General features: G+C 36.4%; 1 protein-coding gene across 3 annotated transcripts in view; it reads left to right on the top strand.

Moving 5' to 3' along the window:
* LAMA2 (laminin subunit alpha 2) overlaps positions 1 to 26,893 on the top strand; it is a 346,447-nt gene that overhangs the window by 99,666 nt on the left and 219,888 nt on the right. For all 3 annotated transcript variants that reach the window (XM_032101660.1, XM_032101662.1, XM_032101661.1), the window contains exons 5-7: positions 20,611 to 20,790; positions 22,876 to 22,965; positions 25,127 to 25,244. In XM_032101660.1, the coding sequence (XP_031957551.1) occupies positions 20,611 to 20,790; positions 22,876 to 22,965; positions 25,127 to 25,244 (388 nt within the window). The remainder of the gene's footprint in view (positions 1 to 20,610; positions 20,791 to 22,875; positions 22,966 to 25,126; positions 25,245 to 26,893) is intronic.

Genomic DNA, 26,893 nt, shown 5'->3' on the forward strand with positions numbered 1-26,893 from the left:
ATTGAAAAATGGGGAGAGAATTTATTTGCAAATTTTAAAAGCTCATCTTACATGGTCCTGTATAAATGCATACAAGGTTCATTCTATTAAGAATATTCTACCAAGTAAACCAAGAGATAAAAGAGTTTATTAGGTAGGCTCTAGTACTTTCAGACAACTTTACATGCTTGAAATATGTTCCCATGTCACTTGTGAACAAAGGTGAGAACACTTGGAAAAATCACGGACCCAGTGAAATCATTAAAACACTTTTCTTTTAGATGCATTTTCAGTCCCTGTATATTAGCCATGATGTCAAATAGTAATGACTTTAGTCAGAATTTAATTTATTGCCTTAAGAGCTGATTCTCTGCCCCTGTTTATGCCTATTCCTTCTTCTTTCAGAGGCCTCTACTATTTTAGCCCAAGTCCAGGCACATAAGTCATGGACCAGTCAGTCATTTGTTCTAACTGAGGGTGTGGAAAAGATGTTGTGGACTTGAAAATGAGAATCTGTGGTTGAAAGAGCAAGGTCAATGTAACACCTGTAGCTGAAAATGCAGCATTTTCAGTCGCTTAAAATGATGAGAGGGAAAGCTATGTGTACCACATTGCAACTGCATATTTTTTTCCACAAATTTTTTCCAACACTTGCTCTGCAAATGAAATTTTAGCCTCAATATTTTCCTTCTGTTATTTTTTTTCTGTTCTGCTTTTTAATGGTTTATTTCCATACAAAGAGGTTCAAGATTACTTTCTTCTGTTCCCCTACATGCGAAGCAATGTTCACCTGCAAAATTGTTAATACAGCTATTTTTGAGTCCCGGATATAAATATATACAGTTTGTTTATGTTCACAGAAAATTTCCAATGCCAGTTGCAAAAATTGAAAAATTCAGCTTCCAGTGAAAGTATCCTCTTGATACACTTCAAAAAGACATAAGCTTGAATCTAAGAGAGTCTCAGATTATCAAGAGTTATCAGATGGGAAATAATTTTCAGTTCTAGGAAAAATAATTGCAAATATTTTGTGTTTGTAGTTGTATCATTAGTGCTTGTATCATTTACATCGGTATTTGTTCTTGTAAAATCTAGCAGGCGCAGATAAAGTGATACTAAAAGAAACAGTGCATATCCATGTGCTATATTTTTAACTGGTTTCAACTGGGTGCTTTTTGAGGGGTGAACAGAACATGAGTTAGCAATTTGTCTCTTGAAAAGAAATTTTATACAGTTTCTTTGGGAGAACATATCTGCATTGAAAATACCATGCAAAAGTCATTATTCCAATAATTAATTTAATTTACATTGTTCCATTTATTTGGTTATCCAGTTCTCTCACAGACAGATATTGATTCCAGTAGTCTGCTGTCCTTTTGGTTAAACCAGTGAGTCTCTATGTTCTTTATTGACTGAGTTAAGCAGCAAAGAAATTTGTTCTGCATGCTGCTATATATGCTATATATGACTGAAACATTGGCTTAAAGCCTACTGAATTGAGTGGAACTTCTGATCTTAAGTATGCAATTAATAATTTTTAACTGGGCCTGATGTGCCATCATTGATGCTCTATCCTTAACCTAATAAATGACCAGCAACTGATATGTGGTTTCTTTGAACACAAAGATGACTTTGAAGGGAGGAATGCATCTGTTCCATTCCACTTGGCAAAGGGGGGGAGTTGTTAGGTACAGGCATAGTCTGTGAAAGGCATGATAAACCATAAGGTAATCTTACCTCCCACAGGTAGTTATTAATCTGAGATGTGGCTGTAATAGAGAGAGAACAGCTTGAAATTAAAAGCCTAAAGATTAACTTTTATAGTGGTTGGAAGGGTATCATTCCACATGAACTAATTATCTTACATTTTTAACAATACTCTTTTCATAAGTAAACCACTAGTTTCAGCTGTCTGAGTAGCTAAAGGCTGCATTATGAAATATGTAGCATTTACAGAGAATTAACCCAGGTTAGTTCATTTTCATATTTCATCCAACATGTGACATAAAAAATAATATTTCTACCAATATCATATTTACTTGCAGTTGTGTTGCTGGTGGTATTTGGCTCCTGGTCTTCCAGTGGAACTACATCTGCATATAATTTATCTTTGTTCCACGATAGCAGTTTTGCCCTGTGAATCAGATATTGCAGCCATCTTGTAAGACTGAAGGAGTTATGAAATGTAAATAAAATGCCTTTGCTTCAAACCCGATGAATTGCTTAGGCACACCGTTCTGTGTACACCCAGGAAACCTGATGAAGTGCACAAGGAACATGGTTGGCAAGCCAGTGCCAATGTCAAATGTACATCCACAGTACTCCCTGAAGTTAAAACCTGTCATCTTAGAAAAAACAGATTATGTTCTCTTCATGTATACTTTCAATGAACATTTTAGTCAATGACTTGATTCCAGAAATATGTCTTGCTTGACATATTTCCAGAAATGCTCATTCTAAGCCAAATATTTTTTGTCATTTAACTATTCCTATTTGCACCAGTAATATTATCTTGGCCAGTCACAGAAGTAGAACCAACAACAGCTAGAACAACAAAACCAACAACAAATAAACAACTCTCCCCTTGCAATTTATCTTCAGATCTGTGTAAGTAGCAAAAGTTTTAGTTTGTGCAGTCAAATGGGAGCAAGTAATCTGTAGACCAGGAATTATTTGCAAAACGTAATTTTATTGAGTATCATCATGAATTAAAGGAAAATTGCATAATGACATCTTCTGAATGAACAAAAGTGAGAAACTCTCAACGAAGTTTCTCTAAAAGTGAAGACTTGAATGCAGAAAGATTCCTAGCATTCTGGTTTCCATACTAAGATCAGTGATAGCTAGAAAAACAGTGTGTCTCAATATCATACTGGCTAAGGAAGACTTCTAGCATAGCTGTTTCACAGAATCATGGAATGGGTGAGAATGGAAGGGACCACAGTGGATCATCTGGTCCAAACTCCTTGCTTAAGCAGGGTCATCCCAGAGCGCATGGCACAGGATTGTGACCAGAGAGGTTTTGAATATGTCCAGTGGGGGAGACTCCGCAACCTCTCCGGGCAATTTGTTCCAGTGCACAGTCACTGCACAGTAAAGAAATTCTTCCTCATGTTTAGGTAGAACCTCCTGTGCATCAGTTTCTGCCTGTTGTCTCTGAGAAGAGCCTGCTTCATCCTCTTGGCACCTCCCCTTCAGATACTTACATACATCAATGAGGACCCCTCTCAGTCATTTCTTCTTGAGGCTGAACAGGCCCAGCTCCTTCAGCCTATCCTTATAAGAGAAATGCTTCCATCCCCAAATATAAATGCTAAAGCTTCCCAAAACAGTATTTCAAAACAAAAACGAATGTTCCTCCATCTCAGTATCCCCATGCCAGAAAAATAAGGGAAAGAGATTAGTTCACTTAATGAGTTACTCATTACCTTTTACTGAACTGATGTTTCTTGCTTTAATAGTAATGTTAGATTTTTTTTTACACTGATAAGACCTGTTTATGTAAGGATTAATAGGTGGTGGGATGAGTCTGGTATTTTCAGGTGAGTAAGAAAGCTAATTTCATTTTCTTCTTTACTTAAACACTGTATACGAATGGCATTTCTTTGTTTCTTTGTTTCCTCAGATGATCATTAGTTTGAGAACTAAAAGTTAGGGGGTTACCATAGTGATTTTTGCTTCACTTCCCTGAGCCTCTAATGTTTACATCCAGTTTGTACCTTTTTTATTGAAATATTTCTTCTTCTGCTAGACTGCAATTTGTTTCACAGCCTCTTTACCTTGATGACTAGGTGAATGTAAGGCTCTGAACATTAGCTTTCAATGTTGTAATTTTATCTTCTGTGAGATGCTGAAAGATTTTTCTTAGCAAATGCTTGTTTGAATTAGCACATGCAGTATTTGTATTTTGATACGTGGGAATTTTTCCTCTTGCTTGCAGTTGTTTCAAAGCTGGACCGTCTGAAAACTTCAGGTGCAACAGATGATCTCTATAACGTTAAGAAAATGTGTATCTTTTCATAGAAAAGGGACACATAGTTTTGTAGGAAGTAAAATTGGAGGTTACATTTGGAAAAAGCTTTCTTCAAACATTCGTGGATTTAGAGTGTTTTGTGTAGGCTAGGAGAAAATAAATATTTAGGTTAAAAAGAAATTGTTTTGTTTTTTCTTCAGTATCAAGTAATTCTTTGTGCAAGCAGATGTTGAAAGTCACATGCAATGAAGACAGTGGAAGAAAAGCTTAATTAATCTGATAGGAAAGCACTTCCTTTTACTAAGAAGGCAAAAAGAACTTCCCCCCGATATTCTGGGAAACATTGAGTTTCTCTAAAATGAGGCTTTCTGAAAGTTTAAAAATGGGAAGGAAGGTGGTGAATTTAATTCCCACCTTTTAAAAGCTTACTTGGAATACCCAGTTGACTCCCTGGTCTTTCATCATATAGAGGTGTTCTGTCAAAGTTGGTTTAAAAAAAGTAATAAAAAATAGTTATTGCTAGTGATGTGGAAGGTATGTAAACTTTCAAGAAAAAGAAATCCTTCTCTGTGGGCAGAATCTGTTGTCAGAAGATGCTGTCTCAAAGGATATTTCTGCAGCTGGTTAGAGTTTGGTTTATACAGTGACAGTGAAAAGGTGAAATGTCAGGATTCCTTGTATTCCTAATATTTCCTTGTACTGATTAAGAGAAATAATCTCTGATCAATCTGTGTGAGATGCCTTTCATACATTATTTTCAGTTGCTGAGAATGCTCTACCTTGACATTTAAATATAAAAAAATTGAAGGGTAGCCCTATATTTGAAGGAAAGTTATCTGATCGTAGAAATGAGAATGACACCTAATTGCAGGATACCAAGCAGACCAAATTTCCAAAATGTTTATCTAGATGCCTCATATCAAACTCAGTCCTTGGTGTTGCTTGATTCTTTTCAGCAAGGAGCATTTGTGAAGCAATCGGTGTGACCAGATGGTTGCTATAACGATATTGGTAATGACTATTGGTTTATTATTAAGGAGGTAATATAGTTGCATATTTGCTATGTTCCATTGCAAACTGCATGGTATTTCCATGTTCAAAAGTGAAAATTGGAGACTGAAAGACTATGGCAAGAGCTGTCTGTGCGAACAATGGAGTTGAGGTTCTCTCAGTCCTGCTGTTGTTTAAAAAGAAAATTCTTCCTGCCTTCTCTGTGACTAAGGCTGAAGCAGAGGACTTACAGGGAGGGGAGTTATGGTGGAATTAAGTAACCTGTCTCCATTCTATTCCACAGTGAGTCTTTCTATCACTGCTATTATAGTGGTGAGAATTATATTGCAATGAAGGTGATGCTTCAGTTCTGCTCCGCTAAATGCTTAATCTTGTTCCTTTCTTGTTATGGTAGCAATGTAAGTGTGAGGTCAAAAAAAAATAAAACACTCTTTCTGTGGTAGTAAAGACTAGCCTCGTATGATCATGTTCATTAGTCTTTGTTTTCTTCAGTCAAGTGGAAGTTCAAAGTGTGTACTAACCATGTAAAGAAGAAAAATAAACAGAAACAAGTGCCTTGACAGTAATGTTTTTTTATTTTGTTCACTTGTTGCCATAGCACTTGAATGCTTGTATTATGTCCCTTTTAAAATGCATGCCTCAGGTCTCTTGGAACATCCCCCAGTGTCCCAGAACTTTGCTGAGCTTTCCTCAGACCAGTGATGCCATGAACACTGAACTATATTATTTCCCAGTGTTTGCATGCTAGTTTTCTCCTCTTCATACCATAGTGCTTGTCCTGTTTGGTGCAGTCTCGGTGGTTTACGGAGAAGGAGGGGAAAAAAAAAGAGACTTAGAAATGGACTCTGAAGTCTATTCTTCTCATAGCTAGATTTAGACCTTGAGAATTGCAGTGCTAAGAGGACAGAGAGTTTGAATTTTGTAAGTATTCAAAATTGAAATGTATTAAGATGCAGTCTGAAAATTTTATGTTGACTTTTTTTTCTTATTTATTAATGGTGGAGATGCTTCACATTTTCTAAAAAAAAATTGTTTGAGAGTTTGTGGATTACAGTATTGATGCTGCCTTTATGATTTCTATTTTTAGAGTGATCCTCTCAGCTCCTAACATGTATTCAGTATCTTGTCTTTATTGCAAAATAATTTTCTGAAGTCTGAACTCTTATTTCTCCTTTAGTAACAGTGATAAGTTTCTTTCCAAATGCATAAGACATAAAAAAGGTATCAACAGTAAAAAGTAATGCCAGTAATACTTTTGTCCATGGCCTCAGCTGCAATCACCCTAGGCATTTCTCATGAGTATGCTAAATTTTCATATATTTGACTTGCATTCCTGTATACTGTAGTAGAGTGTTTGTGATTATGGCATATGTTGTCTTGTATCAGTATTTTGTTGCTATATTTTCATTGCCAAAAAAAAATGCACAATACAAAAAAAATAGGTAACAATCTATTATTAATGGATGAAACAGTTCGGAAATTTAAGTGGATTCTACTTCCAACCTCACAGTTTAGACAAAGACACATTAGGCGGAGACTAATGAATGCAGTCTGACTCAGAAGTTACAAAATAGGGGTGTGTGAAGAGCTTTTTTCAGCTTGACGTCTGAAGAGGGAGAATAACAATAATTTTAAGTAACTCAGATTTTTTTTCCAAACAGTGAAACGGAAATTTTTATTTTGATTGACATGAATTGTTCCATGTGATGCAAAATGAAAACATTTTCTTTGGTCATTTGAATTTTTTTTTCAATGCAAAGACAATGAAAACAAATGTCACAAAACTGTGAATGGAGGACGTGACAGTCTTTTGCCTAGGATGCAAAGAAAACTTCAGCAAGTAGAGATCTTACCAGATGCAATCCTTGCTTCCAAGATGTTCTGCTTCCCATGTTTTTAGCGTACTTTGAGTCAGGCTGTCTAGCCAGGTGGCACATCTTCATTTTCTAAGAAGTAATGAGTTAGGTTTTCTCTGGACTGAAATCCAAGTGTCCCATCAGTTTAGGATCTTTCTCATCCTGCTTTTCCATCTTATAATGCACAGTTAATTTTCTGTAGTGATTAGTAGTAGAGACAGATCGTAGATAAATGGTGCTTATTATTAAAGATCTTACCAGTGAAGTCAACGATAACCTTCAGATCAGGTCTTCCGTGAAGACTGTTAATCTCATTTTATTTAGTGTTGCACCACTTCAGAGGTTGAATAGTCCCTGCTTAACACTCTTGGATTTCTCATACTTTGTTCTTTGTGTTGATTTTGCTTTATATTTTCTTTGCTTTCCCTCCCACCCCCACCTTCTGGCTGCAGCAGCTTCAGGAAGACTCACACTCAAGGCATGATTTTGGATACCCTTTTTGGTCTCAGTGAAATGATTGTGGTAACTTCTGCTTGTGAGTCTTCTTTTTCAACTGCTTTGAAAGGATGTAGCAACCTAAGTGTTACTTGTGTCTACCAAGAAGGGATGGAGTATTGATTTTCTTCAAGAATTTTGGCACTGAAGCTTTCAGCTGCTCCAAAATTTCCACTTAGAATAACTTTGAAAGAAAGAGTATACAAAAAGAAATAAAACAGATTAGAGGTTTGGACAAAGATTCAGGTCTAGTTCATTTTGCTGCTTTTGGGGTTTTGTCTTTTCTTTCTTTTTTTTTAAAATTTGGTTATTTGGCTTAGTACAACTAAACTTGAGAATCTAATCTGAGAAAAAAAAAGACCTTTAACAAATGACTGCCAAATAAATAGATACATTTTACATACTCTGTTTACACAATGGTATATTGCCTCACTAATATAAAGTTAACATTTCCTGTTTTTTTAATAGACATTGAAAGATATGTGAAAGGAAAAGACAAAGTAAACATTCAACATATGTGCTCAGTATCAAAGGAAAGTATTGAAAACACAGAACTTAATTTAAGACAGTTTTAAATTATTTTATTATGCATGGTGAAAATTATCTTTGCAATAATTTATTCAAAACTTCTACAACCAATTTTGCAAGTCGATATTTTCATAATTACATTATAGCAATATTCAGTGCTATTTTTTGCCTAAGAAAAGGGAAACTTAAGTAATATTTTCAAGTTGAGAGTTCATACTGAACTCGAGTTTCTGATATTTAATACTACAGAAAAAAAAAAGGATATAAAATATGTAATGTACTTCTAAATTATGCTGCAAAGATGAAACAACTGTGGAAAACTGTGTGTTAGTAGTATTGCAGTCTCCCATTATTGTGAAAACAAGAGACAGGATATCTACTGGTACATCCGTGTGGGCCAAGTTGGAATGAAAGTTTCTTTTGTGCAGTTAGACAGCCCACTTTTCTATCTTGGCACGTCTTCTCTCTCTGAGAAGAAACTCATGTTGTAATTTCTACCATTTCTTGGAAAAAAAAGAAAAACTTAGTAATCATATGAATCACAATACTTAAAAAGTAATGAAGTTGCAATATGCAAAAAGCATACTATACAGAGCAGTCCTTCAGTTTGAAGTCAAATTGATTATTCACATTTTTCATTAGCATCCATCATTTATTGACCACAATGCTTACTGAAAAGAGATGTGTTACACGTCTTTATATAGATCTATGACAGATTTTCCAAATTGTGAAAGGAGGATTCATGCCTGTAAATGTAGGTCATAACTCAACATACTCTTCAAGTATTCCAAAGGAAAATGGTACACTTAAGTGTTGGTATTTACTTGAAATGACGCAAATTTCGCTGTTGGGTTTGGCAGTAGATTTCTGGACAGTAATAGATTTCATTCTGACGGCAAAAAAAGAGTAGTGGGTATTTTGTGTGGGTTTTTTGTCTTCTGTTTGATTAGAGGAACTGAAGATCTATTGTTTTTGGGGGTTTTTTTTCCCTTTCTTTTCTTTTTTTTTTTTTTAGTTCATTGTTACCATGGAAAATTACTAGGAGAAAGAATAGCTTAATTGTCAAAAAATGCTTATTTTTTTAAAGGAAGAATTTGTTAAAATCCGGGTGGACTATGTGAAGGAGTAACTTTAATCACTGAAATCTCATTGAAGCAGAGAGGTATGAATATATCAGCCTGAGGCCAAATGTAGGTATGCTTTCATGTCAGTGCAAAGGAATTGTATATACAAGAAAATAAAAACCAAACAGCATAGTTTACCTGGAATTTTCAGTTTAAATGGTAAATGTCACAGAAATTCAATAGAAGGAAAGTTAGTCAATTAAACACTGTGGACCAATGGACAAATTGCTCAAAATTCAACTTGTTCAAAAATCAAATTATTTGATTGAAGTCTGGAGTCAAGAACATTTGAATGAAGAAAGCACAAGACAAGAGACAAGCTGGGTAAGAGTACATATTGTCTCAGCAAACAAGTCTCTATCAGAGAAAATTGGTATATAATGCCTGAAGTAGAGTAGGAAAAGTTAGGGCTGCAGTACTACTTAATCAGGGTGGTGAGACTAAGTAAGGAGGCTGTGAAGCAAAAAATGAAGGCAAAAAAACTACTATAGCGAAAAAGTAAACTATTGTCACAAAGTAAACTAAAGTCACAAAGGCTGATTTTTAAATCCCCTTAAATGTTCTTTCAAGAAGCAGTTTAATGGTACAACTAAGAATATGGGATGCAACTCAAAATGTTGTGAGAAGAGTTCAAGGCAGGATGGCTCAAAATACTGTTATTTAAAGACTGTTCTATAAAACAGCAATAATATTCTCATTATTTAATGTTAAGTAAATTTTGGAAGTTAGTAAAAAAGATAAAGCAATCTCTGAGGGTGGAAGTATATTTTTATATGGCTTTTTTTTTAAATATGTAGGAGTTTATACATGCCATTTACAAAAAAAGAATAGATCTTAGAGTATCCAAAAAGGTAGCAGCATATAATGCCTGACTATTAAAAGACATTAAAAAGGGAAAGACATCATATAGAAGCAAGGAAAATAGGAATTTTGCAAATTAACGTAAAATTGCGGTAAGGTGAAAGAAGAAACAAGAACCAAACTGCTGCCCTTTCCTTCCAAAGAAATGACTGTGCTGGAGGCCTAAAAAGTCCTAAGAGAAGCGTTTTCAAGCAGATCAGAATTATAAAGCTAATAGACAAGTGAGATATAATAGGAGCGCCAAGGACAGCAAATCCATAGCAGATGAATTCTGTGGCTTGAGCTTCCTACGGAGGGGCGTAAAGAAGTAACTACAGTAGAGCTTTTCTTTGTTTTGGAAGTTGGGGATCTTCTGAAGGAAGAATAGATCCAAAAGAACAGTTAAAAGGCCTTGGCAGATTTGTTCCCCAGTTTTTATGGCTGATCACGTTGTCATATGGTGGGGAATATCCCTGTGGTCAGTTGGGGTCAGCTGTCCCAGCTGTGTTCCTTCCTGACCCCTCAAGCACCCCCATGCTCTTCACCGAGGGAGGCAGGGTGAGAAGCTAAAAAGGCCTTGATGCTGTGCAAGCGCTGCTCAGCAGTAGCTGGAATATCTCGCTGTTATCAACACTGTTTTCATCACAGATCCAAAGCAAAGCCCCACACAAGATACTGTGAAGGAAATTAACTCTGTCCAGCCAAAATCAGCACACTACTTGACTATATAAGTCATTTTATATCATGTATTATAAATGAAATCTGAAAAATTCAAACAGTCGAGAGTTTGACAAAACCCACGAAGTGTAGTTTTTGTAATTAAAGTAAGCACTACTATTTTTGTAACTTTGCAACAATTAATCATGATGGGAGCAAAGAACAAAAAGCACATTTCATGCACATAATTCTTTAATCTGTGTTTTACAGAAGATTTATGATGACATTCCTGGCCTGGCCTGTTCATTCTGTGCTACTTAGAAATGGATGTTTCCCCTCCCCTGACTTTTCTTCTAGTAGCTGCTGTAAAATATCTCCGAAGTCTGAACAGGTTAGGTTCATAGTTGGAGAGGTATCAAAGTTTGTCATATTCTACAACTGAATGTCCTATTTTTTCTTTCTTTATAAATCATTATAAATGGTTTTAAAGAAAATGAATGCTTACCATTCACAGGGATCCCATCTGGTTTTCAAAAGCATTTATCCGTTTATGTTCCCAATGACATGACACAGGTTTTGCTAGAACTTAGACTCCAACACTATACAGTAATTGTAATGGACTTTTCCACACATGGATTTCCATCACAAAAAAACCCCAAAAAATTTTGTTAAAATTGCTCCAGTCCAAAATTCTTCAGAGTTGTGGTTCAAAACAAGAATGTTGTATCAATGTAAAGCATATTACCACAGTTTATTTAATGATAACATTCAGGAGCAGATGTACTTGTTTACTGTTTGAACAGCTTAAATCCTCACATTCTCTCTCTTTTACGTCAGCAGTTGTTTTTGGCAGCCGTTTGCAACTGCTTACAGCTGTTAAACGTTTCTGTGGATTTTCTTTCTACTGGTCACAATTCTGTACTGGCAGTAATTTGTCTGTAATTCCACGGTGGACTCCACAGTGCATCTCATTCAGGAAGAAAAATATAGTGGGAAGTGCCATGAATTTTTAGGATAATCATACAATGAATAAGGGAAATCATAAAGTCTTGGTAGGAAAGCGGGGATGGGTGTTTGGGTGAGATTTTTTTACTATTGTTTGGTTTGGCATACTTAGAAGCCTTTTAGTTAAATCTGAGGATCAGAATGCTTTTTATTATAATGTCCAAGAACGCATAACTTTCCTTTTTTGTCATTTATTTGAAATTACTTGTCTCATTTATGATCATTGTCCAAAAAGAGGGGTACTACTTTGAAAAGTAGTAAAGAAAAAATACACTTTTCAGGTAATGTCATCTCACTCCAATAGCATAATTTGGATTTTAATGTTGTGCTTTTTGAGTAATTTTGAATGTGTTTAACAGACTACTGCATTTCATCCTTTAAGCAGAGAGGTGATTATGTTTAACTCAGTAATGCCTAGGTATTTCACCTCTTCTTGATCAGAACTCAGACTAACATAATTTTCATAACTGCTTTGCAGTAGAGTTGCCATTGGCATCAGCATAAAATACCTTTTCACTGTTTTAAGAGATGGAGTCTCACTTCTAAGTACACTCAGAAGAGCCAGTAGAGCACAAACCATCATGGTTGTGTTAAAGTACAGTATTCCAGGCCTTGCATCTTGTCTGAGTCCCTCATAGACTGTGGTGTGCATAATTGTTGCTGAAGCTACAGCCTGGTGCAATGTTTCCACTTATGTAAGACAGTTACAAAAAGAAAATAAAAACTTGAAAGTATACAAATACATTTCAAGGTAATCAAATTTCTTATTATTCTGTGATTTACTAATAACTATTGCTCTGACAATGAGCAGTCTGTTTACAAGTATGCAAGATGATGTCTTTGACAAATTGTTTCTTGTCCAAAAATGACAAGCATGAGAATTACAGGAGCCATAAAAAAGCAGTGGCTTGAATAGGGAAGTGAAATTGGAAAGAGAAAAATGGCAAAAGCAAGTTAATCAAAACTGAAGAGATGAAGCCCTATTTAGCTTAAGCTGTAGGGTATAGTTGTCAATGACACAATAGTATTTGCTAAACAGTTTGTTAAACTGACATTTGCCTGTATTCTTAGGGGTAATGAATTAGTTGAGATACAATTTGACATGCATAGCCCTTGACATTTTAATGCAAGTTTAAGCATTGCATTTCAAGCAGCTCTTGTACTCATTAGTGAGGCACAGAAGTGAGTTGTGCTTTCACTTACTAAACCACTAATTTATTAAGATAGTGAGATGTTTATTAAAAACATAGCAAAATTTGCCAAATATACCATTTCTTATATGCAATTATTATAAATATATATTTATGAAGAAAAATTGGATGCTGAGTTCTGGCATATGCTTCCATCTACTATTCTAGTTGTGAAATCAACTCTAATGATAGAGTAGGTCTTGCACTAAGAAAACTCACAGAAATTTTGTCTTGAGGGATTAAATCTAAGATACCAAGAGAATAATTAATCAGCAGTAATTTTCTGTCTACTGCAAATGAGCTATTTGCAACAGATAATTAAAGCCGCTATTGGATAGGAGAATTATAAGAGCTACTGAATCACCTGTTGAAAAATTTATTTTCAGCATTGTTCATCTTCATATCGATGTGCTTGCATAACTTGAGAATGTAAATCATGGAGTACTTTTCCCATTAGATCATTTTAAGGCTGACATTTTTGTCTTCTCCACTCCCAATTATGAAGTTTCAAGAGCTTTTGTGCAGGACAGAAACTTTTCTTTCCTATATGCTGCTGTCTGAGATTAGATTTTAGTGAGGAACTGACCTTTCTTGACAATAGTTTAGGGTCAGAACACCACCTTACACAGAGCACCAAGGTTGAAGCCCACACTCTTGATATGATGTACAAAATAAACAACTGAGCACTTGCAAAAAGTGAGTTCTTTACCACTACTAGCCAAAAATTATTGCAGGATGATGTTTCCACTCCAATTACACTAAGTAGCTTTCTCTTTTTATGAAAGAACTAAGTCTTCTGGTTTATCATGAGTGAAAAGCATACTGGTTAGTGATGATGTTTGCTGGAAAAGAAAGTGAGCATAAAAACTCTGTGCCACACAGCCACACAGCTGGGGTTTTTTATATCCTACAAACAGCTTGAGATTGATTGCACTCAAATTGCTTGGCAAAGTAGCGGGCTTCAAATACCAGAGCTCTAAGTAGAAAAATACACCACTTGGATTCATACATGGGTATTTTAAATTAGTATGAGAGCATGGTACATACTTAAAATTCTTAAAAACTTTGTTGAAGTGTGTTAATTTTAAGTGACTCAGCAGTTGATAATATACATTATTGCCAAGTGGCAGCATTTCTACTGTTGCATTAACAACAGAGGCAGTTAATATGATGCATGTTTGCATATCAGTTCATGCTAGAAACATGCACAGAAGGAGGGGCAGAAAGAGTGGTTTTAGGTGCTCAGCCATGGTGGTGAGGTGCAGTCTGGGCACAGTCCTCAGCACTGGCTGCCACGACTGCCCCACTATAGCAGAGCCCTCAGCTCAGGCTGAGTTCCAGAGCCAGGAATCAGATTTTAACCTCTGAGACTGCAAGAACTGTCTGGGACCTTGCTGAAGTTGAAGGAGAGAGTGTCCTTGCATGCAGAATGGTTTCTTAGGCTATGTCTGTCATTTCTCAGTGGCAGAAACCCAATGAAATATGTTGTGAAATTCTAGTCATAGGTCTCGTGGTCACCTGGCTGGAGCACACTGCAAGCCCTTTCAGGTATTTTTGTTACAGAAGCTAGGATTGGATGGATCTGAGTGTTGCCCAGTATCCACACCCAGCAGCTGAGAAAGGTTACCTTGATAATTAATACCAGCCTTTAAAGGGTGTTGGAAAAAGGTGACTCTGTAGGCATGACAGAAACAAGAAGCTGTTTAGGAATGACTGAGTGGCTTATAGAGGAGAGGCACTATAGATTTAATGCTACAAGAAAATCAGCAGAAATAAAATGAGATCTCTGTGAACTAAAATTCAGCACCTAAACTGGGACAGCATAGCTTTAATGTATCAGCAACTGCCCAGAGGTGTGAAACTGAGCTCTTCTTGCTGAACGAAGGCTAAGAATATAATATCAACCTTCTACAACCCTTTGGCAGACTCTCTATGTGTCACAATGAAGTGTAGTGCAAGAGAGTATTTCTTAAAAACCTGAATGTTCTCGGTGCAGCTAGTAATAGAACCCATGGTTTAGTCGAAAACAGAGCACAGATCCTGGTCTGAATAATCGCCTGTTGAATAATCATGTAATTACACACACATGAATGCTACATTTTAGAATGGTTCCAGAAATTGTACACCATGTTTAAAACATAAACAAAGGAAAGATAATAGATATTAAAATTACTGGTGTTATTTGTGAATGGGCATCATATCTTTTCCTGCAAATGAGGCAAAGAGGTAAGAAAATAAGCTCCAGCAAATGAAATGTTAAACTGCAATAAAGATGTGAAAAAGATTCTGAGTGACTGAATTGAAATAAACCTTTTTTCAGACACATCAGATGCAGGAAGTCTGCCAGAGAATTGGTGGGCTGAGAGATGATCAAAGAGTGTTCAAGAAAGATAAGGTCATTGCTGAAAAACTAAATTAATGATTTGAATCAGTATTTTCTATAGAGACTGTCAGGAGAGTTTCTGCACTAGAAACATTATTTACAGGAGAGGAGTTGGAGAAAGAGTTGCAAACTAGGTTGTTAACTGAAGAGGTGCAGAAAAAAATGATAAATTGAATAGCGAAAAGGAACTCAAGGCTAAAATAGGTGAATTATAACAGTTACTATTTAACTCCTCACTGTCAGATATTCTCAGTAACTGAGGAGTGTGGAGTGTCGAATGAAGCACTATTTTTTTAGTAATATTCCTTAGGCATCCCAGGAAACTACAGATCTGGAAGCCTGATACCTGTGCAAAGCTAATTAGTAGTAAAGAAATGGAATGAAGTATAGAGCTGGTAGAAAGATACATTTCTTTGTTCCAATTTCAGAACTGGAAGTATTAAGTGAGTTTAGTATGAGGCAGGTCTAAAACAAGCAAAGGAAGGATCTGTTTCCCTACAACATGAATGAGATGAGAAAATCCTAATTAAGTGATGGTGAAGATACTGAAAGGTGGCTTGGATTTAAGGCGAGACTGAGTTCATGGAAATCATTTGAGGCTTACCAGATTTATAGAAACTACCTATGGCTCAGGAAATTCCTTAGGAAGTGTTGTGTATGCTTGTTTTCATCTTACTGTTAACATGCTGGTTTGAATGCTGTGTGGGGCAGACCGCCAAGCTAGATAGGTCTTTTGGTTCTGACATGGTCCAGAGATTCTAATGTGCTTGAGGTGTCCTTCGAATATATTTGGTAGTGTCCCTGTTGTTCAGCATTCTTGCAGACAATCTGAAAAATCAGAAAACTATGTAATAGCAGCGTTTGTTGGTAATGCGAAATTTAAGATAATTTTTTCTATTAGCAGCTTATGATACTACATGAAAAATACTTTATGGAAATGAGTGTTGCTAAAAGCAAAGTAATACATGTAAGAAGAAAAAAGAATTATGCATGAATGCTGATGGGCTAGTCTTAGACTAAATTCTCTTCATAGTAGAGAGCTTGTAACATTCTCTACAGTTCTCAGATAAGAAAAAAGTTGATCTATCTTCATGCTGAATTTTAAAAATTAAAAGATGTTGACTGCTTCCAATTTTTTGAAAAGAAAAAATTAGAATACTGTCAATTAAATAATGATGAGTTCCAGGTTTAAAAGGAAAAAGAAAACAAACAACAACCCCACCAGAGCCAGTTATGTTTGTTATTTTTTCTTTTGTTAAGAAGCAAATTTCCTCACATTGGGACAAGTAAGTGTATGTAGTGATGAAAAACAACATTTGAAAAAGGGAGTAGAGCTTTAATACAGAAAAGGGCAGACATTACATGCTATGACTCAGATTCACGCTGTAACTCAGGAAGCCATTAGACTGATTAGTCAGAGGAAGTGATCATATTGTACTAGAGGGATCAGTCTCTAAGTGCACTGTTTCTTACAGAACCATTCCTTCATTACTGTTCTCTTCTGGCCTCTGTTGGAGATTCCTAAAGATTCCATTTGCTTGAATATAGTCCAAGTTTTTCTGTAGTTGAAATCCGAATATCTTTCATTTAGAATCCAAAATTATGATAATTGCTTCAGTCTTGGAAATGGTAAATAAAAGTTGTCCATAAAACCTGAACAAAATCTGACGTTGTTCCCTCATGGGGACTTGGATTATCCAAATTGTAGCAGCCCAGTGGGTGGATTAAAGTGTTAATATTTTCCTGGAAGACTCAGCTTTGGATCGTTTCTCTGCTGTAGAGCTGTGGAGTGGCTCATAATGCAGTGTGTGCACAGCTATTGCAGGCCATCAGCGCTGTAGCTGCCTCTGTGCAACTGAGGCTGATCTTTACAGGAGCTATACACGAAGTACCGTGATGATCTTATATGGCACAGGGGTAGATGCATAGTGAGGATTGTGTTCACTGGGACAGTTTTCAAATCCGATTCAAAAATATTTGGAGGGTAGGGGCCATGCTAGTCTATTGACTGAAAATTCTCTGCCCTGGGAGCAGTGTCTTACGAACAGGTGCGAGATAGTGGAGGGAGATGAAAAGATTAAGTGTGCTCTGGAAAAACTCAGTGATGTCTCATTGAGAGAGTCGTATTGAAAATTTTTAAAATCTAATCCTATTTAAACTTCTTTAAATTAAGAGTCTTACTGTTTTTTCCTAATTAATGACAGATGTTCCTAAAGTATTCTTAATTTCTTCCTTACTCTCTTTTCAGGGAGTAGGAACAACTTGGTTGGACAGTTTTCAAGTTAATGCCTAGTGTTTCCAGGAAGAAATGAATGGTTTCATCACAGATGTTTGTAGGAGGAGAAATAATTTAGAGTAATTAATTTTGCTGGTGTAAAATTTTCGCTTCAGATTCATTTTGATAAAACTACCTAGTTTTAAATTTTTTAGTCTCAGTGTCATTTTGGTGCACATACTTGAGCAGGTGCAGTGTTTCATGTGGGACATAGCGGCATTTCTGTAACTACGTGGACTTAATTGTTTGTTGTTTTAAAATGAAATTGTGAAACATTTAAAGAGAAAGCTTAAAAATAGTGTAAATGAAAGTCATCATCTCTACTAGATTAGCCTTGCCAAATAGATGAACTGCTGGCAGATAGATCCTTCCAAAAATAGGGTCTATTCTAAAATGAATGCCTCTTGGTTTATTTTGTTAATTTACACTTTAGCTGTAAAACCACCATTCCAAGGAGGTGGTTTTCTCCTCCATCAGTGTCTGAAGACTAAACGTGTTGTTTTTAAAATAATCAAAAGGTATTACTGCTGTTTGCCAGCTGTGTCATTTGCAGTCAAGCTGTGTCTGTGATTAATATTTTTAACTCTCTGTGGGCACTTGCTTCTTTTGATACATGGGATTTCACCTGCATCTTTCTCCCCTCACCCTCAAAATGTTTATTTTTGTCTTTTTGAAGAGATAGTCAGATTGGCATGCTGCTTATCGCCACGGTGCTGTTGTTCCATCAGATTGAGCAAGGCACTAATTTAGATTTATTTCTTCTTTACCTCTGGAATATCAAAGTTCAGTGTTTAGTATTCTATTTCTTTAAACCATAACCCATCTATGCTTGCTGGCTGTATTAAAGAAAACTCTTGGATCCTGTTTTAAAGGAAGGCAGTATTGGTGTGAAAAAATACTCAGAAGAAATATGTTTCCTTGCTCACAAGTAAATATTATGCAAAAAAGTCTTTAGGCATGTGTTTTTACTAAAATTCTCCTTCTTTTGGAAAGATCTGTCAATTTCCACTTGACTTATTGCCACTATCTTCAGGTTTCTTTTGAAGTTTACTCTCCACACATGTTCTCTCTCTTTTCACCAGGGACTTGAGCCGTTCTGTGGTCATGTGCTTTTGTCCTATTTGTAGCCAGACGTTTCTCATTCAGGACCTCCTCCTCCCTTCCTCTGGGGTTTTTATTATAATCTTTTGTTTGCACCATGTCTTTCTTATAGCATTTTATTCTATTTGTTTCCAGTCAACCATGTCCTTTAGTTATTTGTAGTCAGGAGCAGAATTCAGTCAGAGCTCAGTGACTGTATTGTTATGATCTGAAGAGGAGGTAGCGATATCACCTGTTCCTGGAGATTACATGGCAGAAACCTAGTGATGCTGATTCATACATAGGCAAAATATGTTTGATGGCTGCTCCTGGTGGAGTGGTTCCCAGTGAGTTGGTGTACCTGTAGATACGGTGGAGCAGAATGCTGAACATGATGGGGTTTAGGGTTTCTCTCTTGGTAGTAAAAATCACAGTATCACAGAACAGTTAGGGTTGGAAGGGACCTCTGAAGATCATCTAGTCCAACCCCCCTGCCAAAGCACAGTCACCTAGAGCAGGTTACACAGGAATGCATCCAGGTGGGTTTTAAATGTCTCCAGAGAGGGAGATTCCATGACCTCCCTAAGCAGCCTGTTACAATGCTTGGCCACTGTCAATGTAAAGAAGTTCTTCCTCAATACTGAAGTGAAACTTCTTGTGTTTAGAGACGTAGCTCCTCATCCTGTTGCTGGGCACCACTGAAAAGAGTCTGGCACCATCCTCTTGACACACACCTTTGAGATAAGTAAGTGAGTTGATAGTATCACACAGCCAGTGGAAGACAGCAGTTGTTCAGTAAGTCTATCCAGCCCCTCCGAAAACTCCAGGAAACAAGAACTACTGCTTTCCTGGAGGCAGTAGATGTACAGTCTCTTTCCTCAGTGTGAGGCAGCCACTGCTGAGGGAGTGCCAGCTGGTGTTTGGAGTGCAGCTGTTTGCCTAAAACAGCAGTGATAGGACCATGTTCAATGACAGAAAATGGCTGTGTGGCCTGGCCTCTCACTCAGAGCACTGAGGTATGAGGCAACACATGTTCATTGCAAAGAATAAATAATTCTCTTATTTGTTCCAATGTTCTGCACATTTGGCTTAGCATCTGAACATTCTTCCAGTGTACCAGCCTGTGAGAAAAATGCCCCAATTAAAATTTAACACTTGAGAATACAGAAAAATTAATGGTTTCTTTCCTCTCTCCGTCTAGGTGCTCATTAAAGTATTTTGCTATACTTTTTGTAGGCCTTTTCCAAGAACGGTTCTGTAGCAGCCTGTCTGCTGTATTTAGTTGATTCAGAGCTAATGTGTGCCATGATCAGCTACAAAGACAGGAGGGGAAGAAGATCTCTTATTTTTGTTGCCTTGCCTTTAATGCTGCAGTTGGGGTCGGAGAGTCTCTTTATGAAGGAGCCACAGAGCTTACCTAGAAGATTTCTAGACTTTAGGATAGAGCAGGCAGAGAAAGGGGGAGTTAATCTTTACAAAAACCACGGTGTAGGCAGAGAGTGGTAGTATCTTTGGAAAAACAAATGCTGAACAAAGTTCTCAGAAGTGATAAAGACTTTCCTTGGGGACCAGCTGAAAAACAGTTGCAACCCAGGAAATTGTTTTACCTTGCTGAGAACAAGATTCAAAGGAGAAGATGGAAGATGTGTTGGGTAAACAGAAAGTGGGAAAGGAGAGGTGTTTATGAATGCTGATTTTTGTCTCATGTAGTTGTTGTAGTTTTCAGTATTTCAAAAGTTACCTTATCCTGGCTTTCAAGTAAACCTAGTTCAAAAGCCTTTTGATGATGATCGCTCTAAGAGGTGCAAACTGACCCCTTTTGAATTCTGAATCCCACTCCAAGTATACATTTCCTTAAAATTTCTGAGCCCATTTGGCTGTATGATTACTTTACCTATTTTTAGACTAGGAGAGGAGAAATGAATTGCCTGCAGCATGGACACTGTTTTAGGGCCTGGGTACACATGTGCAGTTTGTGCTGCAGTCTTTTTGTAGCTGATGACCTTCCTTTGCTCAAAATGTTTTTATTATAAAGACTCTTCATAGGTGAGGGCTGTGGACACATGGTATATTTAGGGGGCAAACTGCTTTCTAAGGAAAGAAGGTATTCTGCATGTACAAATGCATTCACACAGTGCCCGTAATGATATTTATTGCCCTAATCATGACAACATTGATGTAATGTAATTCCTTCCTGCTTTAATAACTCTTCAGATTCACACTTCTCTAATTAATGGACGACCTAGTGCTGATGATCCGTCACGTGAATTACTGGAGTTCACCTCTGCTCGCTTTATTCGCCTGAGATTCCAGAGGATACGGACACTAAATGCTGATTTAATGATGTTTGCACATCAAGATCCAGCTGAAATTGATCCCATTGTTACAAGGAGGGTAAGTTCTGGCAAGACAGTAAAAAGGCATGTGTAGAAGTTCTCTTATACTTGTAAGTGCTGTACCTGCCTTTGTTTGCCATAGGAAATTTTGAGAGATGATGATTACCTGTTGTTATCTTTTAAAATCCTGGTGTTGGAGAATTCCCTGTTCACTCTATTTTGTTATCTTCTCTAGAGCAGAATGAACAAATTTACCTTTTCTGCTTAATGGTGTTACTAAAAAGACACAGCTCCTTTGGCTGCAAACATTTGGATATAGGTATTTGGCAAGTGTTTGCTGTTAGTGTCTCTTGTCTCTTCTGCTACTTAGTCCTTTGCTACCTTTGACATGCCTTGAGTAGAATTTCTAATTGTACTATAAGTAGTTGTAGGGCCTGAATGCAACACTTTTAGCATTTTGATGTAATTGAGGGTAGCAGCAAACATTTTGCATTTTGCTTTCGCTTAAAAGAATGGATATAGCATTTAAACTTGCACCATACTCTGGTCTTCTCCACTGTGCCTTGGATGTGCACACCCCTGTCTGTTCTTTCTGCAGTCTTTACTTCCTCTCTAAGCCATATCTCCCTGTTGTCCTGCTGATCAAATGTCATATATTATTCTTGTTTTCCTCTGTTTTTTCTACTAAGCATTCTCAAAAACTGGTTTGAGGGATATATAATTTTCCACTTTCATTTTTTTTTTTTTATTTCTGCTTACTTCCTCTTCCTGTTGGTCATCATATTTTGGTTTTGGAAAGTTTAGATTACCACTATAATAAGTCCTGTTACGAAGGGCAACGTATTGTTATTCTTAACTTTAGTTAATATCATTTATCAGCGGTGAATGAGCACTAAGAAAATTTGCTTCTTCCGTTCCCCATTTCTGGTTTCCATTTCCTTGTCTAAATAGAGTGCTGGCTGTTTCTGAAAGTTTGGAACAAGCCATTTTGTTTCAAATTGCAAACCTGGAAACCCTTCCAGTTGTGTGCAGTTATTGCAACCTCACTAATCATTAATACTGTGTGTTTATGTAAAAGTGGACATTTAATAATCTGATTCTAAGCAAATAGAAATAAAGTTGAATTCACACTTGAAAAATCACTGTATACTCATGCAAACTGAGTGCAGGATGAGACACTGATTTCTCAAGCCACCAAAGAACAGTAACTTTGGTGTGGCATCTCTCCATGAGGCTGTCCTCAAAATATCAAGGAGCCACTGAAACTTGCCACCCTTGTCAGGAAACAAAGGGTAGCCACAAATAATACATTTTCTTTGTGTTGGAATGTTAACTAGGAGTGATAAAAGTTCTCATTTTGTTTGATATATTTATTCATGATCTGATAAAGATGTTGAACATTGTAATAGCAAAATTTGCAAATAGCATATATTTTGTTTGATTAGCCAGCTGTGAGCATGTTGCAGGACCCTTGCTGAAACGGAAGACAATGGATGAGATTCACTTTTCACAGATATAATATAAGATTATTAATATCTTTCTATCCCTCTTTCTGCTTAGGCCTCTTAATCCTCGCCAAAGAAAAAAGAGAAATGATCAAATGGCAGAAAAACAGGTCAAAAGTACTTAATCTCAGTAATAAAGACTATTCCATGATCATTCAAAAGACCAGTAGTGAAAAACAGTTCTTCTTTCCACAGTTCAGTGAATGCCCAAGTTAGACCCAGCTAAGGTGAACAAAGGTGTTTCATAGGTTTTTTCCTAGCTTTTCTTCTCTTCCCGTCATCATGCCTTTTTCTTTTCATATTTTCTGAAGAGAATAAATTCTATAGCATTTGACTTTTCATTATCCAGTGTGCATATAGCCTTTTCCTATTCTCATGTTTTTGTAATCTGTGTATAAATTGACATGGCTTTTGTGACTTCAAACAAATGGAACTGTGCCAGTTTACACCCTTTCTTTCACTCAGCCTGAATCTGTTGATCAAGACACGGCTTGGATTACACTGTCTGCTATATTTGTAATAGATCAAAAAAGAAATAAAACAGGACCTGACAGTTTTGTCTCAAGAAATGAATTCTGCAGTTTGGCACCTGCATTTTAGAATCCACTTAGCAATTCAATTTCTGTTTTGTCTTACAGTATTACTATTCTATAAAAGACATCTCTGTTGGAGGCATGTGTATATGTTCAGGCCATGCAAAGGCTTGTCCACTGGATCCAGCGACCAATGTATGTATTTTTTTTTTAAATGTTCCTAATTTATAGGGTGGAACATGAGAAAAAAAAAAATCGCTGATATTGATATTCTTCAGAGTTCTGTGAATTTATGTCTGTTCTTCACCTACAGGAACAGTCAGAAGCAGTGCCAGGATGAAACAGTGCTAGCAACCAGAATAATAAACATTCATACAGTGTCAGCAGAGGCTTTCCTGAAATGAAAGAATGGGTTTCAGATAATTTGTATTGGAAGTTTCCTAGGAAAAACGGAAATCTGGGTTACATTATGTAGCTGTAGAAATGAGCACTAACAGTCAGTCTTTCTTTTCCTTCTTGATATTAATCAAGATGTTTCCTAAATGATTGTCAAATATTTAATTGATACTTGCAAACAAATGATGGCTCTAGAATGGTGCATTGACTATGCAGGGAGTACTAATTGAACGATCAGTTAAGCTAATCTAGAAAATCATGAGCTATTTATAATATCTTCCAACTTGTAACTCTTTTTTTGCACATAACCAATACAATAAAAACATAACAAATATAATGGATATAGAAATATAATTTGTTACTTATTGCCCAACTCCATGCACCCATTATTACTAATACTGAATTTCCCATCTATCAATATTACATGCCACAGTGTGGGGTCTCTTCATGTACTATTCACTCAAGTAGGAGCTTTATAGGATTTAACTGAAAATCTTGTTTGTATGTGACATTAAGCCATTATGTAGGAAATCATTTAAAGAAATGATGAAATCTTATAGAGAATACATTTAGAGTCCTACGCAATTTCTATGGATCCTTGTAAAAACAGAGCAAACTCCTTGGTTTAACCCTTCTGAGAATTTTCTGTAACAATACGTACAGCAAGTGTTGAACTATTGTTTCAGATGCCCTTAGTGATCAAACTGCAGCCTTGTCTCGGTGCCATCTGTATCGGGCCTGCCTCAGAAAATAAGTGCTGCTACTGCAATTAATACATACTTCAGATGATTTGGCTACTAGCTAAAATAAAGCCATTTTGACAACGGTGATGTCCTGTTTTGCAGGATGTCAAATATATATTTGTTGTCTGACCAGTATAAAAAGTAGCATAAATGAAACAGCTCAAGCCAGAAGAGATTTGGAGGTCTAGCTCTCCAGGGATGTTCTTTAGACTGAGCCATGCCAAAATAGGCTTATAAACATTATGACTACACTTGTTAGCAGAAGGAATCTTTCCCTTAGCATTACAAGGAATAAACTTGCTAGAATTTACTGCCATGCTTTTCTGAAACAGTCCTTAACTTAACATTGTTTTGCAAGATTTATGCTTTGTCCTGTGAGCCGTGGAGTTTCTCTGGCTTGCTGGTTTGACCTCGTATGGCCTCTCAAGGACCACAGAGAATCCCCTTTACTAAATAACTACCAGGAAGGCAATTTTTACTTCTCATTTCTCCAAACCGTGGGGTTTTTTACTTTTTTCAAGCTGCTTCTGTGGCTCAGGGAGTTTGGGTGTTCCTTACAGCAATATTTTCATGCTGGGACTCAGGTGGCCTTGTGGGGAACTGTAAAGTGACTGAAAGGCTGGACTTGTGTTCATCTATTGTTACTTTAAACGCTCCTGCTATCCCTCCCATAGAATTAGTTACACAGTTAAAAGGTTACATGATAAGTTGACTTATCCAGTCAAAAAAATGCCAAAGTATATAAAAAGGGAATTTGTATTGGATCAGCCAATAGAATTGATTTCATTCTGTAGCTGCAGAATTGCTGCATCTAAGGGAAGGGTGGAGAATGGCTCGCTCCATCTGAGATCAGATCAGTTTTCCCGTATCTGAGGGCTACCAGTACTTTGGCTTATTTGTTTTATTGAGGAACTTTCCCATCCTCCTTTCTTTATCCCGTTGGAATTAAATTCTCCTGTGTTCTTAGATTCTCCTTAGATTATCTGGCCAACCATCTTCCTTTGCTTTGTGGCTGTCTTCTTCAAATAGAGCTATAGAAGTTAAACATGCTTGGTGAATGCAGGATGCATAAATGAATAAAAATTAATAAACAAAGGAATTACAGGGTAGAGCCATTCTTAATGTTTTCATAATTTGAACTGGAATGCATATTATATACATGGACAGATTCTTCAAATCATCACATTGTGTAAATATTTGTTTTTGTTTTAAATTAGAAATCTGTCTGTCAGTGTGAGCACAACACATGCGGAGAGACATGTGATCAATGTTGTCCTGGTTTCCATCAAAAGCCTTGGCATGCTGGCACTCTTCTGCATAAGCATGAATGTGAACGTAAGTTGAAAGCAGTACAAAAGAGAAAATTTATTGCAACAGCTACTGAAAACTGAAATTGGGTCCTACATGATTTTGCAGTTAATTTGGTTTCTAACCACACTTGTTTATGAATAACATTTGATGTGATGTTATTAATTTAATTAGATTGACTCAAAAGGCTTAGCAGAAAAATCACATGTAGAATTGTGGTTTTATTGAACTCAGAGTATTTTATTGTAACATGGTGATATTTGGGGAATACTATATGAAAAAAAAGTGTAGTTTTTATAATCATGATAGTTTTGTTTTTTTAAAATAACAGGGCTATATCCTGGTAAGTAAAAAAATCTTTTTACAGATTTTTCATGATATTAAACTTTAACAGCATGATTTTTGTATAAATGGCACTTTTATATGTCATAATGTTCATCCTTGCTGAAACAAAATATTTTTGTATGATCAAAATGCATGCTGAGTGTCTGATTTTTTAAAAAAGAAAATACAATGTATCTAGTTTTCCAACATGGAATGAAAACATAGCTTGAAATATCAACTTCCCACAGGGTGGGAATTTAATTTTCAGATTTATTGTAATAAGGGTAGTTATAACTGAACTTTAACATCTTACTTCCAAAGGTCACATACCACTTATATTCTGAATATAATAAAATCTAATGCTCCATTACACTAAGTGTTTATTCAGTTGTAGGATTTCAGCTATAATTTTACCATGAGTGATTAAAAATAAATAAAAAGGAACAGATGTGCCTATATTATAAGTAGCCATTGCTTACTTGTGTCCTGTAAACTTTGGTCACAGACATCTTTGTTTTAGCTGGGGCTATGTCTGCACTGAGAATGCATTCTGGAATGAAATCAGGATACATTTAATTTTATGTTTAATATTTAAGAGGTGCTTACACCCTGTTCAACTGTCAGTGAATTGTTGTATTGTCATGGTGGAAACAGTTCCCTGGGATCTGGTTCAGATGTAAGGAGAATGCCTCCCCACAATGTTGACAAGCTTTGAATTTCTTTTTATGATGAAACTAATGTTTTAATATCACAGGGAAAGGGACAGTGAGCTACCTTGTTTTCAGTGCAACAGATTATTAGATTATCTTTCCTGTATTTGGACCTGAAGTCTAGAGTTCAGATACAAATGTCAAAAGAAGATTTAAGATTGGGAATCCCTTTGTTCTGCCCCAGTTCTTATATGCATATGTGCAAGTCAGATGTATTTAGGATGTCTTTCAGCTTCTATTTGAATTATTTTAACTTATTCATACCATTCTGCTGCTTTCCTTACAACTCCTCTTGTATTTTAGTTTAGATGACCCTCTCATGAACCATATGTGTATGCAACCGTCAAAAGGTTTCTCAGCTATCAATTTAAACAGAAAAGAAATCAAACAAACTAAAACAAACCAGGAACATCATAATTAGACTGTGTCTGTCAACTTCTGTATTCCCCAAGATAAAATATTGAGGAAAAAAATACAACATACAGAATTTCAGGCTGTGTTTGTAATGGGACCACATTGCCTTTCACAAATGAAGCAGTAAATTAATGTTTGGATGTGCTTTTGGTTACAGTATACACAGGACCAAAGGTAAAATGTTGAATGACTCTTTTTAATACCTCAGTAACTGTGGGGCATCTCCAG

The sequence above is a fragment of the Corvus moneduloides genome, chromosome 3, assembly GCF_009650955.1.
Source record: "Corvus moneduloides isolate bCorMon1 chromosome 3, bCorMon1.pri, whole genome shotgun sequence".
Taxonomy (NCBI): domain Eukaryota; kingdom Metazoa; phylum Chordata; class Aves; order Passeriformes; family Corvidae; genus Corvus; species Corvus moneduloides.